The sequence below is a fragment of the Salvelinus namaycush genome, chromosome 32 (assembly GCF_016432855.1).
Source record: "Salvelinus namaycush isolate Seneca chromosome 32, SaNama_1.0, whole genome shotgun sequence".
Lineage (NCBI taxonomy): Eukaryota > Metazoa > Chordata > Actinopteri > Salmoniformes > Salmonidae > Salvelinus > Salvelinus namaycush.
This window is the reverse complement of record NC_052338.1, coordinates 28,274,633-28,299,790: the sequence shown is the minus strand read 5'-3', so window position 1 is coordinate 28,299,790 and position 25,158 is coordinate 28,274,633. Positions and strand designations below refer to the sequence as shown.

Sequence of the window (25,158 nt, the reverse complement as noted above, 5' to 3'; positions counted from 1 at the left end):
ATTAAGTTCGATCTTTCAACTGCTCTGCTCTTTTATAGTCACTGTGTATCCAGTGCTTCAATGATGTTCTCTGTCCCTTCGTCCCCCTGCCCCAGGTGTCCCGGGCCCCCCAGGCTATGGCAAGATGGGCCCCAGCGGCCCCGTGGGTCAGCAGGGGATCCCTGGAGTCTCAGGAACCCCTGGACAGCCGGGCCAGAAGGGCAGGGAGGGCCGGTGTAACCCCTCTGACTGTATGAGCCAACCAATAGAGTGGAACCCTAAGGGCCCTCCCGTCAAGGGCCCCTACTAGAGGGAGAGAGATTATTGAAGAGGGGAGGAGGCGAGGAGACACAGAGAAGATGGAGAGATAGAAGAAACCAACCCAAAGACCAGAAGGCACTAGAGACAGAAGTGGAGGGGTGAAGAGAGAGAGAAGAGAGAACAAAAGACCAGTCAATCAACAGAAGTCATCCTAGGAAAACAAGTGAATACTGAGGCACCCATAGTTGATGTGGTCCTCTTCATCCATCCCTAATTCATCAAAGTGTTTGCCAGTTAGCTGTCCACCTCACCGCCTGTGTAGAAAATATATACAGATGTAGGATCTTAATTTGAGCCAGTTTGCTAAAGCAGGAAAACAATCTTGCAGCAACAGGAAATGTTAATTATTATGTAGATTATAATTAATGGACGTTTTTGTCGTGGTTGATACATGTTCCTAATAGAAAATCAAGTATTACATTTCTAAGTGGAAATTACAAACGTTAGAAGCCTTTTTAAACATCAAATACACTACACATTTTAAATGTCCTGCATTGTAGGAAAGTTCATCCTGCAACAGCGTGATCAAATTAAGATTCTACATCTGTATGTGTAGGACCTTCTTCTAACTGAAGACTTAGTACTGGCTGAAGGGGCTTTGATAAAGGAGATAATGTGGACACCACTATCCTGCCTCTCTACTCTCTGTCTCATCCGTTCTGTTCATTCCTTCAAAATTTCCCAACTTTAGCTGTAAGTTCATTCTATAAGATATACATGCTTAGTTTGATAATACCAGCAAGAGCAAATCCAGCCTTCAAAAAACTACCTGCAAACTCTTCCTCATCATCACTATCACCCTCATCTTCATTCTGATTATAAAACGTCGCCGTTAGGAGAATTAGACAGCTGCTTTGTGCTGTTCTGCTTTGATCTTGCTTCTCTCTAGCAATAGAAACAGAATGAATAGAACTGACATGGCACGCCCATTCCAAATGTTCTTTATTCTTTATGCATGCTATGTTGTTTATGTTATTTCTATGCTTGAATATACACCATCACTTGAATGATGTCTGATGCTTTAACAGATCTGTACGCTATATAATGGCCTTCTCACCTTCTCTTCCCTGTTTGTGTGAGAAGAACATAATGTCCACCTTCCCAGAGTGCCTGTTTTGTAAATATTTATATTTATATAATGGCTTTTTATACCTTTTGTATTTTGGAGTTGGCGTCAGCATGGCTTACCGTGTGTTTGTTATGGTCAACTGTCATGTATCCACTACCAGTGGGTTTTAAAAAAAGATTTTATAGGGAGTAATTTGTTCTGTAAAACAAATTATTTATGAGGGAATTGTGCCTTTTGTATAAAAGCAGATTGGATTTATATATGGTGGTATTATTATGCTTTGGAAGGTATTTTCATGCGTGTCTTATAAAGTACAGGACATCATGTTCAATGGTAGCATTTTCAAAACTGCCTCAAAAATCACTTTTCTTGTTATATAGCAATCTATTAACAGGTGTCTTACCACACTACCAAACTTATTTTTCACAACAGATGAACTTGAAAGGGATCATTTGCTCCTCGAGTACACCACTGGTGTACCTAGGATTTTCAGAAATCCTGGTTGAAAGATTCCCAGAATCAGGAGGGGATAAGCAGGAAATCTGTGAATGTTCCAAACATAATTTCTGGAAGCTTGGTGATTTTGGGAAAGTTCCCATAATTTAGCGATCCTAAGCAGAAGTACATTCTTTATGACCACTAAGAGTTTTCAATGTCATGATCAAACATAAGAGAAAAAAGTTGAATATCCATATTCACTCATACCATCGCTGGCATCACTGTGCCAACCAGCTTCTCCTTGTATCCATTACTAACTGAGTACAACTTGTATGTCTCCTGCCTTGTATGTTGTGTTGTTTTTTAGTTTGACCTGTCATATATACACTACAGGGTGTCACCAACCGCTAGCTATGTAATGGATATCACCAGGTTTAGGATCATATAGATGTTCTGAGTTGTTATTGGAGTTTTTTCCTGAACATGTGACCTGTCCAGAGTATTTCCTGGTCAGGAATAACTACTGACCCTAGGTATACTAAATACCCAAACAATAACATAACCTCTTCATTCCTAGCTTTTACAAATATCTTGTTAAAACAACAGCACTGTTTCCCTGCTATTCTCAGTAGATCTGATTGTTTCTATGTTACCGGTACATTTTAATAAGCCATCCTGTGTAAAGAGATGTTTTTTTTTTATGGAAACTTTTCTGGAAAAGCTAATAAATTTTGCAAAGCAGACATGTTGTTGATCAACAGATCAGAGACATCCAAGTATGTAATGTGACTAGTTCACTGTGGTGTTGCCACACCATCAATGTGCACAGTGTCTTTCCTTGGAAGGCCTTTCCTTGGTTCTCTGATTGAAAGCATACTAAGGATAAAACTTTAACTAGCACTTTATTTTAATGATTCTGCTTTTCAAGTAAGCCGATTGCTAGAGCTGTTATTGTATAAACTCCAAGCCACCTGCAAGAGACTATTATGTGAATGAGTCCAAGTAGAATATCTTTCAAGTGGAAGGCTTTCACAAAAGCTTGACTTCCGCAGCTTTGAGAGCGTGAGCTGGTATTACTCACAGTTGTATAAACAGCAAAGGATATAGCAGTCCAACTAGAGAACGCCACGGGACTGGAATTGGGCTGTGTTGGCCCACACTTTACATGTTATAGGCCTTATAACAGAATACCTACCACTGGGATAATGTGGGGTATGTCATTATTTTCTAGTCTAGGCAGACTACATGCACCTCAACACTTAACTTTTTGCATTTTCTTGGAAAACAGTTGGCAACCAACTTACTAGCACTGACTGGACTGGAGTGTGGCAAGAAGACAGAGAAAGTCTAGACTCTTCCCGTTAAACCGTCTCTAAACCCACTGGAATAATGACCATGTCATTTTAGTACAATAATTGTTTCTATTCAGAGATCCAACGGTCCCCACATGGTAGGGAAGAACATTCAGGTTTTACAAAACTTTCTTTTTTATTGTTTTGGAATTGGTTGACCTGAACAACCAGGGAAAAAAGAAATTAAATGTCTTTACAGATGAATCATATAAAGAACAATAAATAGATAGTTTGTGTTAATGAAAATAATATGTCCTAGTTGTTAGAATGTTGACATTGATTGACCCTGTAGTTGACAGTGACATAGAAAGATTGATTACTGTATCTGATCTGTTTGGAAAAGCAGTCATTTCAACTTTTGAACTTTATTGCTGATTAGGTTCATTAATACAGGGGTTGTTTTGGTTGGATCATATTCTAACCCATCCTCTTTTTTCTCTACGTAAAATCAACAAACATTTACAAGGTTGTACAGCACTGAATTATGGGAAATAGATGGGAGTGCCCATCAGGATGTGCTGTTGCCAGTCAACTAGAGGAAGAGATCAAGGCTAAAGAAAAAATGTTTTCTAAAATGAGGCAAAGGTAGAAAGGGGCGGCAATGTACATGTGAGATAAAAAAGGGGTTTCATTATTTCACTCAAGCATACAGGCGAGGAGTTTAGCAATACATCTTACAGTATGGAGTGTGGATTTTGTTCCTAATCTTTTATTGGTACTTTTGTGTACACTTGTAAGCCACTTGTTGTTTGGTGGTGGGTGGAGTGGGTCATATGCTTGCCTTTTCTGCTTCAAAACATATTTAAAAATTCAAATTTCAGGTATTAAACAATAGCATTTAAAGTGACCACGATATATAAAATAAAAAAGCACCAATCATTAGACACAAAGTCTATCTCTAGTCCTCCCAGTCCAGGGGCTACGGCTACTACCGATGACATTATCAATGACGTCACTGGATATGATTCTGATGTCACTACGTTTCTCCCATGATGCGTTCAAGACAACTGGGAACCCGAAAAAAAATCATGACGTCAGTGATCTTCAGGTTGGAAAGTTGAAGCTCTAGAAAGAGGCCTGAGAATTCCGAGTTGGAATTCCGAGTTGGATGACCGTTCAAAACAATTTTTTCCAGTCGGAGCTCGTTTTTTTTTCTGAGTTCCCAGATGTCTTGAACGCACTGAAGTCGGAAGTCAGAGATTTCAGAGTTCTGAGCACCCAGTTGTTTTGAACGCGGCATCATTCTCTTTCCCTCTGTGGTTGGGGGTGAGGCAGTTGGACGTGACTGACATTGACATCAGCCAATCCCGAACCAGAGACTGGAAATTCAGAGGGGTGTTATTGGCTGTGAGTGGCTGTCCTCAGGGTGATTTAAAGTAGATGGGCATGGTGTATGTTGCAAACAGTCTCCAAACAGTTAAACTGAAAGTCGTCAGTTTAGAGGTCAGAGGGGCAATGTCAGTCATGATTGTATTGCCCCCACTCCTCGCTCTCGTTGGTATCCAATAAAGAAGAGTTCTCTCTCTCTATCCCTTCTTCTCTCTCTTCTGTCTCTCTCTTTCTCCCTGGTGTTGTGGGGCTCTTGATGGAGAGGTCTCAGGTTAGACTCCTGGGCCCTTGACCCTGGCGGAGTCCTGTAGTCTGGGGGAGGTGTAGGCCGAGGCAGCTAGGCAGGCTGCAGCCTCACAGAACCCTGGAAGACCAGTGGGGCCCGCCTTACCAGGACGACCAGCCTCTCCTGCCGAGCCCTGGGGGCCTCGCTCACCAGGCTTACCATTTCGAGCCACTCCGTCAATACCAGGGGGACCTGAGGAGGAAGGGTTTTAAAGTTTTACTTTGACACCATGACTTCCTGAGGTAAGTTGATACACTTTTTATTGTTATATTTTTTTTTATTATTTTGTACAATAAACTAAAACATACATAGACAAAAACAATAGACAATTTAACAATTACATACATACATTTCCACAAACATAATGATATCACATTTGCTCAGACCCACATGTTCCCACCGTATCAACACCCATTGCTGTTTCTAATGCTTGTTAGACTCTGCCCCATATTACCTCAAATGTTTCTGTCTGTAGCCAGATGTCTTTTCAATATTTAAATAATAAAGCATGCCATGTCATGAAATATGCAGATAGTTGTATTAAAAGTAAATGTACATTGTAAAACTTCAGACTGCCAGCGCAGCTTTTTAACTCTGCCCAGAACTTTTGGACTTTATAGCACTCCCAGAAGGCATGAATTATTGACTCATTGTTAGTTTTACACTAAAGACACGACTCTGCAGTTGTAGTGTAGAATTTGTTAATTTTTGTTTTTTGTATAATAAATTCTATACATTTAGATTTGTTTATACTGGATTAAGAGTACAGTTTTGTTAACTGTAATTGTGTTCATTATGTTCCAACACTGCCTCCATCTTGTGCCAATATCCATTATTTTTAAGCCTTGGTTCCAATAGTTTATATTTTTTTCTAACAGATTGTCACTGTGATAGACTCTCTGCAAGGTGTTGTATATCTTACCTATCATATGAGCATCTGTTTCTGACTCAAACAGGATTACCTCAACATTTCTCTGATGTCCAAAAGTGTTCAGGTCGATATTTTGTCATATAAAACTTTTAAGTTGTATTTTTTTTAAATCTAACATTCATTTAAATAGACAAGTCAGTTAAGAACAAATTCTTATTTTACAATGACGGCCTAACCCGGACAACTGTGCGCGACCCTATGGGACTACTGATCACCGCCGGTTGTGCTACAGCCCAGGATTGAACCAAGGTCTGTAGTGATGCCTCTAGCACTGACATGCAGTGCCTTAGACCAATGCGCCACTTGGGAGCCCAATATAGTATTTGAAAATGTCTACATTAATCAGTACAAAACAGTTTTTCATTCTGTCATTGAAATAATTGTATTTTTGTCATTTACAGTTTCTATGCCTTTGGTTTTCCATGTTGGCCAATTTATCGGTGAAGCTATCGAAGGATTGTTCCATAGGGGTGTGTTTTTAGGTAGATATTTTGGTTATTGTAGAATTCATTTAATTTTCTTTAATGTTATTATAATGTTCTTTACTATGAAGTTGTTAATGTTCTTAGCTCCATCCTTTGAAAACAAACACGTGAAAAGATTCTAGGGATGAGCATGCACATCTTCATTATGTACCCATTGTTCCAGTTTAGTGCATTTAACTATATGTCACAAGTAAAAGCCTTGGGTGGCGAGTTGATACAATTCCATGTCTGGAAGGTTAAAACTTTCCTATTTATTCTACGAGTTTTATTTTCCCATATGAAGTCTGTTATGTTATGTCCGAGAATACTTTTTTAAAGAATGTCTTTAATGGGGTAATTGATATTACCGAAATTGAATATAAAAACTATTCTACCCATAAGATTAATGGGAGAATGTTCATATTAATTAGATGTGCATTAATTTTGTTGAGTAATGGGATAAAGTTATCTTTATATATTTGTTGTTTTTTGTCACTTATTAAGTATTTTATATTTTTTTGGTCCACTTAAAGGATTGCTGTAGATCATGAGTTATTATATTTATTTTTGCCATTATTTCAGTTTTTTCCACTTTCATTTTATATCCTCGGACTTTAGACTATACCCAAAATGTTTTTAACAAGGGCAGCATTGAGTTTCAATATTAGTCAGGTACAGTATATCAGGAGATCATCGTCAAATCAGTTTAATTTATATTAATGTTTATCAATACCTGTTACGTTTGTGTGCTGTCTAATTCTTTCTGACAGTAGTTCAATTGCCAGTGAAAACAGGAGGGGGAGATAGGACATCCCTGTCCTGTGCCCCTTTTTAAAGCAATTTCATCAGGTAATGTATTATTTGTGCATATTTTAGCTTAATGACTTTTATATAATATTTGTATTAAATGTATTATTTTAGCTGGAAAGTTTAATGCTTCCAAAGGTCTACATAGAAAGGGCCGCTCAAGACGGTCAACAGCCTTTTCATCATCAACAGCCATTATTGACAAATCAACATCTTTTTTGTGTGTTTTGTATTATTCTGAAACATGTTATTGTGTTTGTTTGTGTCTATTTTTAATAAACCCTGTTTGATTAATATGTATCAAGTCTGGTAAGATTTTTGCCATTTTGATGCTTTTGAGTTTTGTTATTATTTTATTGTCTCACTTTATAAAATGTATGGGTCTGTAATCTGCAGGGGACTCTCCAGATTTTCCTGGTTTAATATGACTGAAATAAAAGTTTGATAGATGGAACTCGGAAGCATAGCATTGAGTGACGTTTGGTGTCATTGGAATAAATTGGGGCACCACTTTGTCCCAGAATATAAAATACAATTCTATGTGAAAGCTGTTCTTCCCTGGTGCATTTCTCCGCCCGAATGGTTTAACAGTGTCTAATATATATTTTTGTGTGATTTCAATTCATGCTTTATGCAATAGTATGCTTTATTTGAGTTTAACCTGTAGTTGTTGGCTCTTCAAAAGTAAAATATTATATTCCTGCTTAAGTTCAGAAATGTCATTTTCTTTTTTACCTAGTAAAGATTTTTTTTATTGGCTTTTTCTAAGATAGTAATTCATTTTTCTTAGATTTTCTTTTCTAACTCAGATTGAATTTCTGCAGAGTATGAGATTATCGTTCCCCTAAAGTACTCCTTAAAAGCATTCCAAATGATGTCGGGGGACGGCTTTTCTCTGTGCTGTATGTCTACATTTGTTATGGTAAAGTTTTTTTTTAACGTATTTAATACATTTCGGGACTTAAAGATGCGCTCTGTTCATTGACCATAATTATTCTCTCACTATAAGTGCATTTTCTGTTGGTGTAATTAAGCATGATACAGGAGAATGATCCGATATCACTGTATCATGGATTTTAGAACCCAGTATATTGTTGTGAGCATTTTTGGAATAAAAAACTTGAAGAGCTTTTCAAACGTTGAGGAAGAAAAGAATAGTCTTTTGTAGTTGGGGATAATAATCTCCAGGTGCCTGTAAAATATTTGTAGTAATGAAAATATTCAGCCTCTTTGGAGGTTCCTTGAATTTCCATTTGTTTTTAATTGCTATGCCTGTCTAATTGGCTGAATGCTTGATTCAGGTCACCTGCTAAAATAATAGTTCCTGTCTGGGTTTGATACAGTGCATTCAGAAAGAATTCAGACCTCTTGACTTTTTTCACATTTTGTTACGTTACAGCCTTATTCTAAAATGGATTAAATCATTTCCCCCTCGTTAATCTACACACAATACCCCATAATGACAAAGAAAAAACAGGTTTTCAGGAAATTTTGCAAAAAAACATGAAACAAAATCTGAAATATAACATTTACATAAGTATTCTAACCCTTTACTCAGTACTTTGTTGAAGCACCTTTGGCAGCGATTACAGCCTTGAAGCTTCTTGGGTATGATGCTACAAGCTTGGCACACCTGTATTTGGGGAGTTTCTCCCATTGTTCTCTGCAGATCCTCTCAAGGTCTGTCAGGTTGGATGGAGAGCATCGCCGGAACTGTTATTCATTTTAGAGCATTTTACTGACTCTGATCTGGCGGACTTACTAAACACAAATTATTTGTTTTAAAATTATGGCTGAGTGTTGGAATGTGCCCCTGGCTATCCGTAAATGAATAAAACACAAAACTGGTGCCATCTGGTTTGCTTAATATAAGGAATTTGAAATTATTTATACTTTTACTTTTACAATTGATACTTAAGTATATTTTAGCAATTACATTTACTTGTGATACTTAAGTATATTTAAAACCAAATACTTTTAGACTTTTACTCAAGTAGTATTTTACTGGGTGACTTTCACTTTTACTTGAGTCATTTTCTGTTAAGGTATCTTTACTTTTACTCAAGTATGACAATTGGGTATTTTTTCCACACCCACACATCCATAAAACAGTGATTGACATACAGTACATGCTATATTTCCCCCTTTGTACTGTCTTTCAGTTTCCATGTAGCCAATTGGCATTGGCTACTTCTATCGTTACTTCACAGAGAAGAACAGTTACTTGGGGAAAGTAGAGTATAGATTGCATTGGGGGGAGAGGGAAAGAATATTGTCTCAATTTACGATAAGCTGGTCTTAGGCATCACTGCGATTATATATTTGTCATGCTTTGTCCTCAGTGCATTGGGGTCTCCTCCTCCAACTGGAAAGGTTTCTTGCAGCTTGTTTAGGGCTTCGTTGGCACTGATTCATTCCATCCTTTGCATTTTCTTCCATACCTGTTCCTGTATTCAATATTCTCATGTTGTTCCATCTCATTCTGTTTTCTTGCTGGTCCAATTCAACTTCTAGTTTTCAAATGGCAAATGTTGTTGTCTTGTTCGTTCATGCGCACACCTTGTATATGCATGTCTGACACAATAGCCTCTACTTTCTTTCGAGCGAATCTACTTTTTAAAAAACAGATTGTAGCAGTTTGTTTGTTTTGGTGAGCCTTGAGAGTATTTTAGCTTTGTTTTCCTGGAAATCCTTTCGGTGTTAATTACTCTTGTTTGCGTCTCCAAGTTGCTCCTGATCTTTTCCTCTGGGGGAAGCCATGGCTTGTTGGATTTGTGCAGCCGAGCCGCTTTACCAACTGATTGGTTCGCTGTCGTACATAACTGACTGCTCACTCTCTTACAGTTGCTGGGGATATATTGATTAAGCAATTTTAAGAGGCTTAATTTAAGCTTTGTTCTCTGGATTCTACATACTGTATAACCACAGTTTCTACATACTGTTTAACCAGTCTCTACATACTGTATAACCACAGTTTCTACATACTGTATGACCACAGCTTCTGCATACTGTATAACCATTCTGTACATACTGTATAAACACAGCTTCTACATACTGTATAACCACAGTTTCTACATACTGTATAACCACAGTCTCTACATACTGTATAACCACAGTTTTGTCGGTACGAAATAGAGCTACTCACACCCCATGCGTCTTATCGGTACGCTCATGCACCTCCACCTGCACACCTTTACAGCAACTGGATAGGTGTGTACAGGACGGTCACGGCTGAGTGTGTGTATTGTGTGTGTGCGTGTGCGTGTGCGTGTGCGTGTGCGTGTGTGTGTGTGTGTGTGTGTGTGTGTGTGTGTGTGTGTGTGTGTGTGTGTGTGTGTGTGTGTGTGTGTGTGTGTGTGGTGCTCCTGGGGTCTCACCTGGTATCCCCGGGGGTCCTGGCTGGCCAGCATGTGGTTTACCAGGATATCCTCTGTCTCCCTTCGCTCCTCTCTTTCCTGAAAGAGACAAAGATGGAGGGATGGAGGGATGGAGAGGGGCCAGTGGTATTAATCTGTTGTATTACTCTTTGAGTGATCAGTGTCACTTTTTATCTGGAAAGTCAGTTCAGTTTCTACCTTTCAGTCCGGTGTTGCCGATCTGTCCGGAGGCTCCAAACATGCCAGGGATGCCGCGGGCGCCGGTGAGGCCGTGTGGGCCCTGAGCACCGGGAGCTCCTGGGGGTCCAGGAGGACCAGGGGGACCCATGACACCGGCTCCACCCAGTACGACACGCTTAGCGCTCACCGCTACAGCCGCCAGACGCTCTGGATGAGGAGGATAGAGGATGTATATTAGCTATAGTACGTATACAGTCAATGTTTTACCTGGATACAGTAGACTCAGTAGATTTATAATGTTGTGACCTCTTACCTTGCAGCATCTTCAGAACCACCTCAATGATGTGCTGGTCTGATGCATCCCGTCCCTGTAGAGGAGCAAGGAGAGGGAGAGAGAGGGAAAGATGGATGGTAGGATAGTAGATGTAAGATGGAGGAAAGGAATGTAGAGGAGAGGAAAGAAAAAACCAACCAGTCATCAAGCAATCAGTCAGTTAGTCACTAGCATTCTCTATTGAGGGTAATTATACGACTATCTCACTAATCTGTGTTGTTATGTCAAAGCTGTTTAGGACTCACTGCTGCCCCCACAATGCCTGGCATGCCTGGTACTCCTCTCTCCCCATTGAGGCCGCGAGGCCCAGGCAGTCCTCCTGGTCCCTGGTCTCCTGGTTTGCCTGAGTCTCCTGTGGGGCCATTGAACCCTGTCTCTCCCCTCACTCCTTGCTGTGGAGGAAAGAGTGGCAGATGAGACCCAAAGTGACACCACTGTTTGATAGATTAGCATTAACTAGCTTCAACTACCTTAGAGTAGGTTCAACTAAATTCTACTAGTTTCAAATAGCTTAGACTAGCTTCAACTATCTTCTACTAGCATTGACTAGCTTCAAATAGCATCAACTAGCTTCGACTAGCCTCAACTAGCTTTAACTAGCTTCAACTAGCATTTACTAGATTTGACTATCTTCAACAGGCTTCCACTAGCTTTGAATAGATTCAGCTAGTTTCAAGTTGCTTATATTAGCTTTGACTAGCTTCAACCAGCTTCGATTCGTTTTGACTATCTTCGACTAGCTTTGACTAGCTTCAACTAGCTTCGACTAGCTTCCATCTACTATGAATGAAGTGCGATTGGGAGTAACCCCAGTGATGTTCTTACCTGTCCTTTGGGTCCAGGCTCACCACCCAAACCCTGCCGGAGACAGACAGACAGACAGACAGACAGACAGACAGACAGACAGACAGACAGACAGACAGACAGACAGACAGACAGACAGACAGACAGACAGACAGACAGACAGACAGACAGACAGACAGACAGACAGACAGACAGACAGACAGACAGACAGACAGACAGACAGACAGACAGACAGACAGAAAGGTCAGTCTGAAATCCTAACTGTGTAATACAGTTAGGAAGGTAGAAGTTTCCCCTTAGACTCAACCCTTCCTCTTCCAGAATGTGGCATCCCCCTTTATGATGCCTTTTCTCCCCCGTCCCATCCTGATAAAGCCACTCACCTTCTCTCCTTTCTCCCCAGCCAAGCCTTCTACACCAGGATCACCCTGAAAGACGAGAGAGTGAGAAAAAAAAATCTATTGATCATCGGCTATTACAAAGATTTGTATTATTACAAATTGCTATTACAAAGCCTATTCCAATTGCATCATACAGGAGTAATTTTGGATACTTCATTATGCGGCTATGGCATTGGTTTAAATCACAGGCTTACTGCTACTCACAAAGTCTCCCTTCGCCCCAACTTTTCCTTGGAATCCCTGTGTAAAGAAAAATGAGTCACACAGTAAATACAGTCAAATACATAATACATTATAATAAAGAGCAAGGCCAATCTATTGATCCAGCTAAGGACTGCAGGAGACACAGTAAGAAAGATGTAGTTTCATCTAAAGACATGGGAGATGACGACTAGTACTATCATTTATATTGCTACGGCTCTGTGTGGGACAACGGCAGCATCTTTATGAGGCTGGAGGATTTGTGAGTCAGCACTGCCACCAACAGGCCATTTGGGTAACTGCATGATCACATGTGTATGATATCGACAGGAATGCATCCTCCTTGTGGCTTCGACGTTCAACATTAAAACGAACACACACATGCACTCGCACGGACACACACATGCACTCGCACGGACACACACATGCACTCGCACGGACACACACATGCACTCGCACGGACACACACATGCACTCGCACGGACACACACATGCACTCGCACGGACACACACATGCACTCGCACGGACACACACATGCACTGGCACGGACACACACATGCACTGGCACGGACACACACATGCACTGGCACAGACACACACATGCACTCGCACGGACACACACAAACAATATGTCTCGATACAGACACATCCGTAAACTCACAGATGCAAGAGCACACACATATATTTTACTCACAGGTACACACAAAGATTAAGGGTATTTTTCACACAGACACACACACGCGCACACACACACCTTGTCTCCCTTGGTTCCTGAGATGCCTTGAGCCCCTGGGACGCCCATAGGCCCTCTCATACCCTTGTTGCCCTGCAGACACACAACAACACTTAGATTATTGTCCTGGCTAGATGTGTGTTTACTTGCTATTTTAAAAGTGATCTCCTGTCAGGAACCGAAGTTAGAGAACCACAGATTTAGCCAAAAGTACATGTTTCTGCTGAGATGTGCAGAAGTGACTTACAGCCTTGCCAACAATACCCTGTGGCCCTACAGCTCCCCTCTGGCCTCTGTCACCCTGAGGGAGAGAGAACGAGAGAGACAGAGAGAGAGAGAGAGAGAGAGAGAGAGAGAGAGAGAGAGAGAGAGAGAGAGAGAGAGAGAGAGAGAGAGAGAGAGAGAGAGAGAGAGAGAGAGAGAGAGAGAGAGAGAGAGAGAGAGAGAGAGAGAGAGAGAGAGAGAGAGAGAGAGAGAGAGAGAGAGAGAGAGAGAGAGAGAGAGAGAGAGAGAGAGAGAGAGAGAGAGAGAGAGAGAGAGAGAGAGAGAGAGAGAGAGAGAGAGAGAGAGGGGGAGAGAGAGGGGGAGAGATAGAGAGATAGAGAGGGGGAGAGAGAGAGAGTGGGGGGAGAGAGGGGGAGAGAGAGAGAGACAGAGGGGGTGGGTGAGAATGAGAGGATGTGAAACTCTGAATGACCTTTTATTTAGAAATGTAGTGTTTTTGATGGATTCAAAAACTCCATAGCACTTGTTATAGTGATGATGACTTGTTATAGCTATGGGGACTTGTTATAGTGATGGGAGAAGATACCTTAGGTCCAGGAACGCCCTCCATACCAGCTTCACCAGGAAGACCAGGCTCACCCTGAGAGAGAAAGAGAGAGAGACCCCAATAACAACCGTGGGATGTGTCAACAGAAACCTTGGGAAAATCCTCTGCATTATCATTAACAGCAGACTTGTACATTTCCTCAGTGAAAACAATGTACTGAGCAAATGTCAAATTGGCTTTTTACCAAATTATCGTATGACAGATCACATATTTACCCTGCACACCCTAATTGACAAACAAACAAAACAAAACAAAGTCTTCTCATGCTTTGTTGACTTCAAAAAAGCCTTTGACTCAATTTGGCATGTGGGTCTGCTATACAAATTGATGGAAAGTGGTGTTGGGGGAAAAACAAACAACATTATAAAATCCATGTACACAAAAAAGTCTGCGGTTTAAATTGGCAAAAAAAACACACATTTCTTCCCACAGGGCCGTGGGGTGAGACAGGGCCGTGGGGTGAGACAGGGATGCAGCTTTAGCCCCACACTCTTCAACACATATATCAACGAATTGGCGAACTAGAACAGTCTGCAGTACCCGGCCTCACCCTACAAGAATCTGAAGTCAAATGTCTACAGTTAGCTGATGATCTGGTGCTTCTGTCACCAACCAAGGAGAGCCTACAGCAGCACCTAGATATTCTGCACAGATTCTGCCAGACCTGGGCCCTGACAGACCTGGGCCCTGACAGACCTGGGCCCTGACAGTAAATCTCAGTAAGACCAAAATAATGGTGTTACAAAAAAGGTCCAGTCGCCAGGACCACAAATACAAATTCCATCTAGACACTATTGCCCTAGAGCACACAAAAAACTATACATACCTTGGGCTAAACATCAGCGCCACGGGTAACTTTCACAAAGCTGTGAACGATCTGAGAAACAAAGATTGAAGGGCCTTCTATGCCATCAAAAGGAACATAAAATTCGACATACCAATTAGGATCTGGCTAAAAATACTTGAATTAGTTATAGAACCCATTGCCCTTTATGGTTGTGAGGTCTGGGGTCTGCTCAACAACCAAGAATTCACAAAATGGACAAACACCAAATTGAGAGTCTGCATGCAGATTCTGCAAGCACATCCTCCGTGTACAACGTAAAACACCAAATAATGCATGCAGAGCAGAATTAGGCCGATACCCACTAATTATCAAAATCCAGAAAAGAGCTGTAAAATCTATACCCACCTAAAAGGAAGCGATTCCCAAACCTTCCATAACAAAGCCATCACCTACAGAGAGATGAATCTGGAGAACAGTCCCTTAAGCAAGCTGGTCCTGGGGCTCTGTTCACAAACACACCCCACAGAGCCCCAGGACAACAACACAATTAGACCCAACCAAATCATGAGAAAACAAAGAGATAATTACTTGACACATTGGAAAGAATTCCCCCCCCAAAAACAGATCAAATTAGAATGCTATTTTACCCTAAACAGAGAGAACACAGTGGCAGAATACCTGACCACAGTGACTGACCCAAAGTTAAGGAAAGCTTTGACTATGTACAGACTCAGTGAGCATAGCCTTGCTATTGAGAAAGGCCGCGGGGGGCAGACCTGGCTCTCAAGAGAAGACAGGCTATGTGCACACTGCCCACAAAATGCAGTGGAAAATGAGCTGGACTTCCTAACCTGCCAAATATATGACCATATTAGAGACACATATTTCCCTCAGATTACACAGATCCACAAAGCAACACATCTGCCATGCTGATCCTCAACACTGGAGCTCCCCAGGGGTGCGTGCTCAGTCCCCTCTTGTACTCCCTGTTCACCAACGACTGCATGGCCAGGCATGACTCCAACACCATCATTAAGTTTGCAGACGACACAACAGTGATCACCGACTACGACGAGACAGCCTATAGGGAGGAGGTCAGAGACCTGGCCGGGTGGTGCCAGAATAACAACCTATCCCTCAACGTAACCAAGACAGAGGAGATGATTGTGGACTACAGGAAAAGGAGGACCGAGTATGCCCCCATTCTCATCGACGGGGCTGCGATGGAGCAGGTTGAGAGCTTCAAGTTCCTTGGTGTCTACATCAACAACAAACTAGAACGGTCCAAACACACCAAGACAGTTGTGAAGAAGGCACGACAAAACCTATTCCCCCTCAGGAAACTAAAAAGATTCTCAAAACGTTCTACAGCTGCAACATCGAGAGCATCCTGACTGGTTGCATCACTGCCTGGTACGGCAATTGCTCGGCCTCTGACCGCAAGGCACTATAGAGGGTAGTGCGTACGGCCCAGTACATCACTGGGACTAAGCTGCCTGCCATCCAGGACCTCTACACCAGGTGGTGTCAGAGGAAAGCGCTAAAAATTGTCAAAGACCCCAGCCACCCCAGTCATAGACTGTTCTCTCTTCTACCGCATGGCAAGCAGTACTGGAGTGCCAAGTCTAGGACAAAAAGGCTTCTCAACAGTTTTTACCCCCAAGCCATAAGACTCCTGAACAGGTAATTAAATGGCTACCCGGACAATTTGCGTTGTGGCCCCCCCCAACCCCTCTTTTTACGCTGCTGCTACTCTCTGTTTATCATATATGCATAGACACTTTAACTATACATTCATGTACATACTACCTCAATTGGGCCGACCAACCAATGCTCCCGCACATTGGCTAACCAGGCTATCTGCATTGTGTCCCACAACCCGCCAACCCCTCTTTTTACGTTACTGCTACTCTCTGTTCATCATATATGCATAGTCACTTTAACCATATCAACATGTACACATACTACCTCAATCAGCCTGACTAACCGGTGTCTGTATGTAGCCTCGCTACATTTATAGCCTCGCTACTGTATTTAGCCTGTCTTTTTACTGTTGTTTTATTTCTTTACTTACCTATTGTTCACCTAATACTTTTTTGCACTATTGGTTAGAGCCTGTAAGTAAGCATTTCACTCTAAGGTCTACTACACCTGTTGTATTCGGCACACGTGACAAATAAACTTTGATTTGTTTTGAATTGAAAACAAACGCAATTTTGATAAACTCCCATATCAACTGGGTGAAATACCACAGTGTGCCATCACAGCAGCAAGAGTTTTGACCTGTTGCCACAAGAAAAGAGCAACCAGTGAAGAACAAAAACCATTGTTAATACAACCCATATTTATGCTTATTATTTTCACTTTTGTACTCTAACCATTTACACATCGTTACAACACTGTATATATACATAATATGACATTTGAAATGTCTTTATTCTTTTGGAACTTCTGTGAGTCTAAAGTTTACCGTTCATTTTTATTGTTTATTTCACTTGTGTTTATTATCTACTTCAGTTGCTTTGACAATGTTAACATATGTTTCCCATGCCAATAAAGCCCCTTGAATTGAATTGAGAGAGAGAGAGAAGTTTAACAACAGTCACAATAACAATCTGTAGTCTGGTGTGTGGAAAACAAACATACACTACATATGGGCAGGTGGCCTACCTGAGGTCCTGGGGCACCAGACATTCCAACATGACCTCTGGGACCAGGCTCTCCCTGAAAGGAAACAGAACATGAAGTTGTATTTTTTTAACCTTTATTTACCTTCACTAGGGTAGGGTGCAGCATTCGGAATTTTGGATGAAAAGCGTGCCCAAATTAAACTGCCTGCTACTCAACCATAAAAGATAGAATATGCATATAATTAGTAGATTTGGACTTTTTGAAATCGGACACTGTGGCTGGATTTACAACAACTGTATCTTCAAAAATGGTGTAAAATACTTGTATGTTTGAGGAATTTGAATTATGGGATTTCTGTTGTTTTGAATTTGGCACCCTGCACTTTCACTGGCTGTTGACAAGGTAGGACACTACCTTCCCACATAACTAGTGACTAGGCAAGTCAATTAAGAACAAACATTTTTTTTCAATGACGGCCTAGGAACAGTGGGTTAACTGCCTTGTTCAGGGGCAGAATGACAGATTTTTACCTTGTCAGCTCAGGGATTCAATCTTGCAACCTTTCGGTTACAAGTCCAACGCTCTAACCACTAGGCTACCTGCCGCCCTCTAACTGCTAGGCTACCTGCCGTTATCAGTTGAGGGAGTAGCTTCCTTTGTCTTAGTTTGTGTTTTAGTTTGTATTGTTCTGTATTATTGTGCTGAAGCAGTAGGACAAAAAAACAGGGGGGAGACGGTCACAGCCTTACCTTGCCTCCAGGTCCACCCTTGGTTCCGGGGCTGCCAGGCAAACCCTATGAGTGAGACAAGGCCAAAGAGTAGGTCAAAGGTCAAATAAAGGACTTCTAAGTGACCCCTTATTCTATGTTTCTACTTTACAGGTGACTGTCTTAAAGGTTTTCATGTACATGTAGCTAGCTGTGTTGTGAGTATACAGCCTCGTTATCTCACTGATCTGCGTTCACAGGGAGCACCTGGTCTGCCTGGAGACAATGGACAATGTGGTACAAAGGTAAGAGTCACTGCTGTGTGTGTGTGTGTGTGTGTGTGTGTGTGTGTGTGTGTGTGTGTGTGTGTGTGTGTGTGTGTGTGTGTGTGTGTGTGTGTGTGTGTGTGTGTGTGTGTGTGTGTGTGTGTGTGTGTGTGTGTGTGTGTGTGTGTGTGTGTGTGTGTGTGTGTGTGTGTGTGTGTGTGTGTGTGTGTGTGTGTGTGTTCGTGTGCGTGTGTGTGGCTGAGTAAGTGATAAACAAAGTGCCAGTGTTAAAAGTGTGGCTGTGTTAATGTCACAGTTTGATAGTGTGTATCATTGAAATCCCACTCTCATTACCTTTCTCTCTCTCTCTCTCTCTCTCACACACACACACATGCACACACACACACCACACAGACACACACACCACACAGACACCACACAGACACACACACACTTGTTATGAGGATTCGCCCACTGGTGTAGAGAAGCAGCAATTTCAAGGTTGTTTAAATTCCAAAATGGCTTGAGTCTAAGGGTCAAGCTGGACACTTGCCCAGAAAACACACACACACACTGGACACACACACACACACATAATTCACAGCAAAACGTTGTTCTTTCTGTTTTTTGGGGTTCTGTGCAGGTGGAGGGTGATTTATGGTGGTGAGAAGACTCACCCTTTGCATGTTCTGGGTGACAATGAGGGTTTAGAGGTTGCTTACATGGACTAACTGAGGTTAATCTCTCTCTCTCTCTCTCTCTCTCTCTCTCTCTCTCTCTCTCTCTCTCTCTCTCTCTCTCTCTCTCTCACATAATCATAAATAATGATGGGATAATTATAGTGGATATTAGATGGTGGTCTCTCTCTCTTTCTATCACAAACACACAGCAATGCACACACACACACACACACACACACACACACACACACACACACACACACACACACACACACACACACACACACAGTTGATACTAAATGTTTTACTAACTGCTGTTCCCTGGTGACCAGGACCACCAGGCTTCCCAGCATGCCCTGGGGCACCCTGCAGAGAAAGGAAGAAGAAGAGACTCATCATTATCATCACTATCATCAACACCACCATCATCATCATCACTATCACCTCTATCATCATCATCACTACCATCATTATCATTAACACCACCATCATCATTATCATCACTATCATCATAGCTATCATCAACACCACCATCATCATCATCATCATCATCACTATCACCACTATCATCATCATCACTATCATCATTATCATTAACACCACCATCATCATTATCATCATCATGATTACCATCACTAGCATCAACAGCATCATCATCATCATCATCATCACCACTATCAGCATCATCATCATCATCATCACCACTATCATCATCACCATTATCAGTATCATTAACACCACCGTCATCATTATCATCATCATCAACATCATCATCATCATCATCATCATCACTATCATCATTATCATTAACACCACCATCATCATTATCATCATCATCAACATCATTAGCATCATAATCAACATCATTATCATCATCATCATCAACACCACTATCATCATCACTATCATCACTATGATAAACAGCATTATCATCATCATCATCATCCTCACTATCATCAACACCACTATCATCATCACTATCATCACTATGATAAACAGCATTATTCTCATCATCATCATCCTCACTATCATCAACACCACTTTCATCATCACTATCATCACTATCATCACTATGATAAACAGCATTATTCTCATCATCATCATCCTCACTATCATCAACACCATCATCACCATTAATCCAGGTAGGATCCAGGGACAGGTGCATAGATGAAATATACGCCAGGCCTTACCTTGATTCCAGGGATGCCAGGAGTGCCATCCTTTCCGTCGATACCAGGCAGACCCTGAAACACCAGACATGAGTTAACATGATACTGTATGGCTGACCATATCTCCAACACTGGTATTACTACACAGTAGATATGTGTGTTATATTGTAGTAATATCAGATACCAGACCATAGTGTGAACAGTAGACTGTGTTATATTGTAGTAATAGCAGATACCAGACCATAGTGTGAACAGTAGACTGTGTTATATTGTAGTAATAGCAGATACCAGACCATAGTGTGAACAGTAGACTGTGTTATATCGTAGTAATAGCAGATACCAGACCATAGTGTGAACAGTAGACTGTGTTATATCGTAGTAATAGCAGATACCAGACCATAGTGTGAACAGTAGACTGTGTTATATCGTAGTAATAGCAGATACCAGACCATAGTGTGAACAGTAGACTGTGTTATATTGTAGTAATAGCAGATACCAGACCATAGTGTGAACAGTAGACTGTGTTATATCGTAGTAATAGCAGATACCAGACCATAGTGTGAACAGTAGACTGTGTTATATTGTAGTAATAGAAGATAACAGACCATAGTGTGAAATACAAGTGTGAAGTTAGTTTGTTCACTCACATTCTCTCCCTTCTTGCCAACAGCTCCTTGTGGGCCCTTGATACCTCGACCACCCTGTAAGAAACATCATTATCTTCATCAACATCATCATCATCATCAACAACACTTCTATCATAATCATCATCATCCGTGTGATTAAGTTAGACACTGATGAGAAGATGGATAGCTGTTAGGTAAAATACTCACTAAGTCTCCTTTCTCCCCAGCCTCTCCAGGTGGTCCCTGAGGTCCCTCCTCACCCTACAGAGGAGAGACAAACACTTCTGATCAGATTGATCAATTAGACCCATCAACTCACAATGTCAAATATCAGTCTCCTGGAGACTTACTGGGGGTCCAGGTTGGCCAACTGGTCCATTGATGCCCTTGTAACCACGAGGGCCCTGCGAGAGACAAGAAATGAGAATTAGTCACTTCCTGCTCATTAGCATTTCAGGAAGTAGATGAAAGGCAATTAATGGTAATAAATGGCTAGTCACTTGTGTGTGTCTACTCTTACAAGAAACTCTGAAGTTACAATACAGCCTACATAGTTCCACAGGGTTTGGTAAGCTGTGTCTGAAGGTAGACTGTGTCTGAAGGTAGACTGTGTCTGAAGGTAGGCTGTGTCTGAAGGTAGACTGTGTCTGAAGGTAGACTGTCTGAAGGTAAGCTGTGTCTGAAGGTAGACTGTGTCTGAAGGTAGACTGTGTCTGAAGGTAGACTGTGTCTGAAGGTAGACTGTGTCTGAAGGTAGACTGTCTGAAGGTAAGCTGTGTCTGAAAGTAGACTGTGTCTGAAGGTAGTATGTGTCTGAAGGTAGACTGTGTCTGAAGGTAGTCTATGTTCTGAAGGTAGACTGTGTCTGAAGGTAGACTGTGTCTGAAGGTAGACTGTGTCTGATGGTAGTATGTGTCTGATGGTAGTATGTGTCTGAAGGTAGACTGTGTCTGAAGGTAGACTGTGTCTGAAGGTAGACTGTGTCTGAAGGTAGACTGTGTCTGATGGTAGTATGTGTCTGAAGGTAGACTGTGTCTGAAGGTAGACTGTGTCTGAAGGTAGACTGTGTCTGAAGGTAGACTGTGTCTGAAGGTAGACTGTGTCTGATGGTAGTATGTGTCTGAAGGTAGACTGTGTTCTGAAGGTAGTCTGTGTCTGAAGGTAGACTGTGTCTGAAGGTAGACTGTGTCTGAAGGTAGACTGTGTCTGAAGGTAGACTGTGTCTGAAGGTAGACTGTGTCTGAAGGTAGACTGTGTCTGAAGGTAGTCTGTGTCTGAAGGTAGTCTATGTTCTGAAGGTAGACTGTGTCTGAAGGTAGTCTGTGTCTGAAGGTAGACTGTGTCTGAAGGTAGACTGTGTCTGAAGGTAGACTGTGTCTGAAGGTAGACTGTGTCTGAAGGTAGACTGTGTCTGATGGTAGTATGTGTCTGAAGGTAGACTGTGTTCTGAAGGTAGTCTGTGTCTGAAGGTAGACTGTGTCTGAAGGTAGACTGTGTCTGAAGGTAGACTGTGTCTGAAGGTAGACTGTGTCTGAAGGTAAGCTGTGTCTGAAGGTAGACTGTGTCTGAAGGTAGACTGTGTCTGAAGGTAGACTGTGTCTGAAGGTAGACTGTCTGAAGGTAAGCTGTGTTCTGAAGGTAGACTGTGTCTGAAGGTAGACTGTGTCTGAAGGTAGACTGTGTCTGAAGGTAGACTGTGTCTGAAGGTAGACTGTCTGAAGGTAAGCTGTGTTCTGAAGGTAGACTGTGTCTGAAGGGAGACTGTGTCTGAAGGTAGACTGTGTCTGAAGGTAGACTGTGTTCTGAAGGTAGACTGTGTTCTGAAGGTAGACTGTGTTCTGAAGGTAGACTGTGTTCTGAAGGTAGTCTGTGTCTGAAGGTAGTCTATGTCTATCTTTCAGAAGGAGATTGCGGTACATTAGCAAGTGTATCTTCAGAAGTTGTTGTTCTATGATTTATTATAATTTCCTTCAGTGTCTATGGGGCATGCTAACGAGCGCAAAGATGCTAACCACTGTGATAAAAGGATGATTTTCACTTAGCGCTACACACCAACAGCCAGCCATTCTGCTTGGCACCTAGCCTGGGCGCTAACTTGACTAACAGAGCTCATGCTAACGCTAAGATGGATGGCCTTCCTGGATCATTAACTACAGATGGAGGCACCGTGGTCCCAGACAACCCTTTCTCATTAGAGAAAGCAAGAGAGAGAGAGAGAGAAACAGGGAGAGAGAGAGAGAGCACATGAGAGAGAGAGAGAGAGAGAGAGAGAGAGCACATGAGAGAGAAGAGAGAGAGATAGCACATGAGAGAGATGAGAGAGAGAGAGAGAGAGAGAGAGAGAGAGAGAGAGAGAGAGAGAGAGATAGCACATGAGAGAGATGAGCGAGAGAGAGAGAGCACATGAGAGAGATGAAAGAGAGAGAGAGAGAGAGAGAGAGAGATAGCACATGAGAGAGATGAGAGAGAGATAGCACATGAGAGAGATGAGAGAGAGAGAGAGAGAGAGAGAGAGAGAGAGAGAGAGAGAGAGAGAGAGAGAGAGAGAGAGAGAGAGAGAGAGAGAGAGAGAGAGAGAGAGAAAACAAGTGTGCAATAAAAATCAAAAACCAAAGAACAGAATTATTTTCACAATGTTGAGGTGTGAGACAAGGCTGCAGTTTCAGTCCAAATCTTTTCAACATTTATATCAATGAATTAGCAGACATGTTGGACCATTCTCCAGCCCCAGGACTCACACTATTTGACACAGAGGTGAAATACCTGCTATATGCTAATGACTTGGTACTTATATCACCAACCAAAGAAGGTCTTCAACATAACATTAATATTCTAGAGCAATATTGCCATAATTGGGCCCTGGCAGTACATTTCAAAAAAACTAAAATCATGATTTTCCAACAACAAAAAAAGATGTCAGAAACACAAATATAAATTCACCCTGAACAACACCATAATTGAACACACAAAAAATTACACCTACCTTGGTATGACCATATCTGCATCGGGAAACTTTAATATGGCAGTGAATGCACTCAAAGAAAAAGCCCGCAGAGCATTGTATGCAATAAAAATGAAATTATTCAAAATCAACATCCCAATTAGAATTTGGACCAAAATATTTGACAGTGTAATCCTACCAATAGCTCTTTACGGAAGTGAGGTTTGGGGGCCACTCAATAAACTGGACTTTAAAATCACAGTGTATCTGAGAAGAGCAGAACCCAACCATGAAGCATCACAGCTTAATAAATTACATGGTACTAAACAGGCCTATAGATGGAGTGCAAACAGTACAGACATCTACCAAAAAGCAATTAGTAGCCAAAAAATACAATCTCTCCTGGACAACTTTTTAGCCTTAACATTCTCCTTCAGCAATGAAGGTGTAAATTTGGCCGTTTGGAACATAAACTTTATATTTGACAAATTAGCCTCCTTGGCTAATTTAAAGAAGCCTAAGAGCAAACCAGAAATAACAGATAATGAAAAATGGTTTGATAATGATTGCAAAAATCTATGAAAGTCATTGAGAAATATATCTAATCAAAAACACAGAGAACCAGACAACAAAAATATACGCCTTCAATATGGGGAAACACTGAAGCAATACAAACACACCCTAAGAACAAAAAAGGAACAGCACATTAGAAATCAGCTGGATGGAATTGAGGAATCCATAGAATCAAACCACTTATTGGAGAATTGGAATAAATTAAACAAACCTCATCATGAGGAATTGGCTATCCAAAATGGGGATGTGAAGAAATCCCTTTGCAAACCTCTACAGCAATATAACAAAGAGCCTAGAACAAAAAGATATACAAGAAAAATTACAAATCCTTGAATCAGCAGTCAAAGACTATCAGAATCCTGTGGATACCCCAATTACAGAAGAAGAATTATTGGAAAAACTATGCACTCTCCAACCCAAAAAGGCCTGTGGTGCTGATGGTATTTTAAATGAAATGATCAAATATACAGACCACAAATTCAAATTGGCTATACTCAAACTCTTCAACATTATCCTCACTGCAGGTATTTTCCCCGATATTTGGAATCAGGGATTGATCACACCAATCTATAAAAATGGAGACAAATTTGACCCAAATAATTACAGAGGAATTTGCGTTAACAGCAACTTGGGGAAAATTCTCTGCAGTATTATAAATAGCAGACTACATCATTTCCTTGACGAACACAGCGTCCTGAGCAGAAGCCAGATTGGATTTCTAAAAAATTATCGTACAACTGACCACATTTACACCCTCCACACTCTAATTGATAAACAAGTTAACCAAAACAAAGGCAAAATCTACTCGTGTTTTGTAGATTTCAAGAAAGCATTTGATTCAATTTGGCACGAAGGTCTTTTTTATAAACTAATAGAAAGTGGTATTGGAGGGAAAACATATGATTTTATTAAATCAATGTACACTAAAAACAAATGTGC

General features: G+C 41.3%; 2 protein-coding genes across 5 annotated transcripts in view; one reads left to right on the top strand and one right to left on the bottom strand.

Annotated features, from left to right (window-relative positions):
- Positions 1-2,550, top strand: part of col16a1 (collagen, type XVI, alpha 1) — a 149,572-nt gene extending 147,022 nt beyond the window's left edge. For all 4 annotated transcript variants that reach the window (XM_038972322.1, XM_038972324.1, XM_038972323.1 and 1 more), the window contains one exon: positions 96-2,550. In XM_038972322.1, the coding sequence (XP_038828250.1) occupies positions 96-289 (194 nt within the window). In that variant the 3' untranslated portion in view covers positions 290-2,550. The remainder of the gene's footprint in view (positions 1-95) is intronic.
- A 1,751-nt stretch (positions 2,551-4,301) lies between these two features.
- Positions 4,302-25,158, bottom strand: part of LOC120027218 (collagen alpha-2(IX) chain-like) — a 41,902-nt gene continuing 21,045 nt past the window's right edge. The window contains exons 15-32 of the mRNA XM_038972112.1: positions 21,056-21,109; positions 20,913-20,966; positions 20,727-20,780; positions 20,101-20,154; positions 19,223-19,276; positions 18,007-18,051; positions 17,297-17,350; positions 13,819-13,872; positions 13,255-13,308; positions 13,029-13,100; positions 12,277-12,312; positions 12,055-12,099; positions 11,693-11,725; positions 11,113-11,259; positions 10,847-10,901; positions 10,552-10,740; positions 10,354-10,431; positions 4,302-4,966 (exon numbers count right to left, since the gene is read on the bottom strand). Coding sequence (XP_038828040.1) covers positions 4,761-4,966; positions 10,354-10,431; positions 10,552-10,740; positions 10,847-10,901; positions 11,113-11,259; positions 11,693-11,725; positions 12,055-12,099; positions 12,277-12,312; positions 13,029-13,100; positions 13,255-13,308; positions 13,819-13,872; positions 17,297-17,350; positions 18,007-18,051; positions 19,223-19,276; positions 20,101-20,154; positions 20,727-20,780; positions 20,913-20,966; positions 21,056-21,109 — 1,338 coding nt within the window. The 3' untranslated portion in view covers positions 4,302-4,760. The remainder of the gene's footprint in view (positions 4,967-10,353; positions 10,432-10,551; positions 10,741-10,846; positions 10,902-11,112; positions 11,260-11,692; positions 11,726-12,054; positions 12,100-12,276; positions 12,313-13,028; positions 13,101-13,254; positions 13,309-13,818; positions 13,873-17,296; positions 17,351-18,006; positions 18,052-19,222; positions 19,277-20,100; positions 20,155-20,726; positions 20,781-20,912; positions 20,967-21,055; positions 21,110-25,158) is intronic.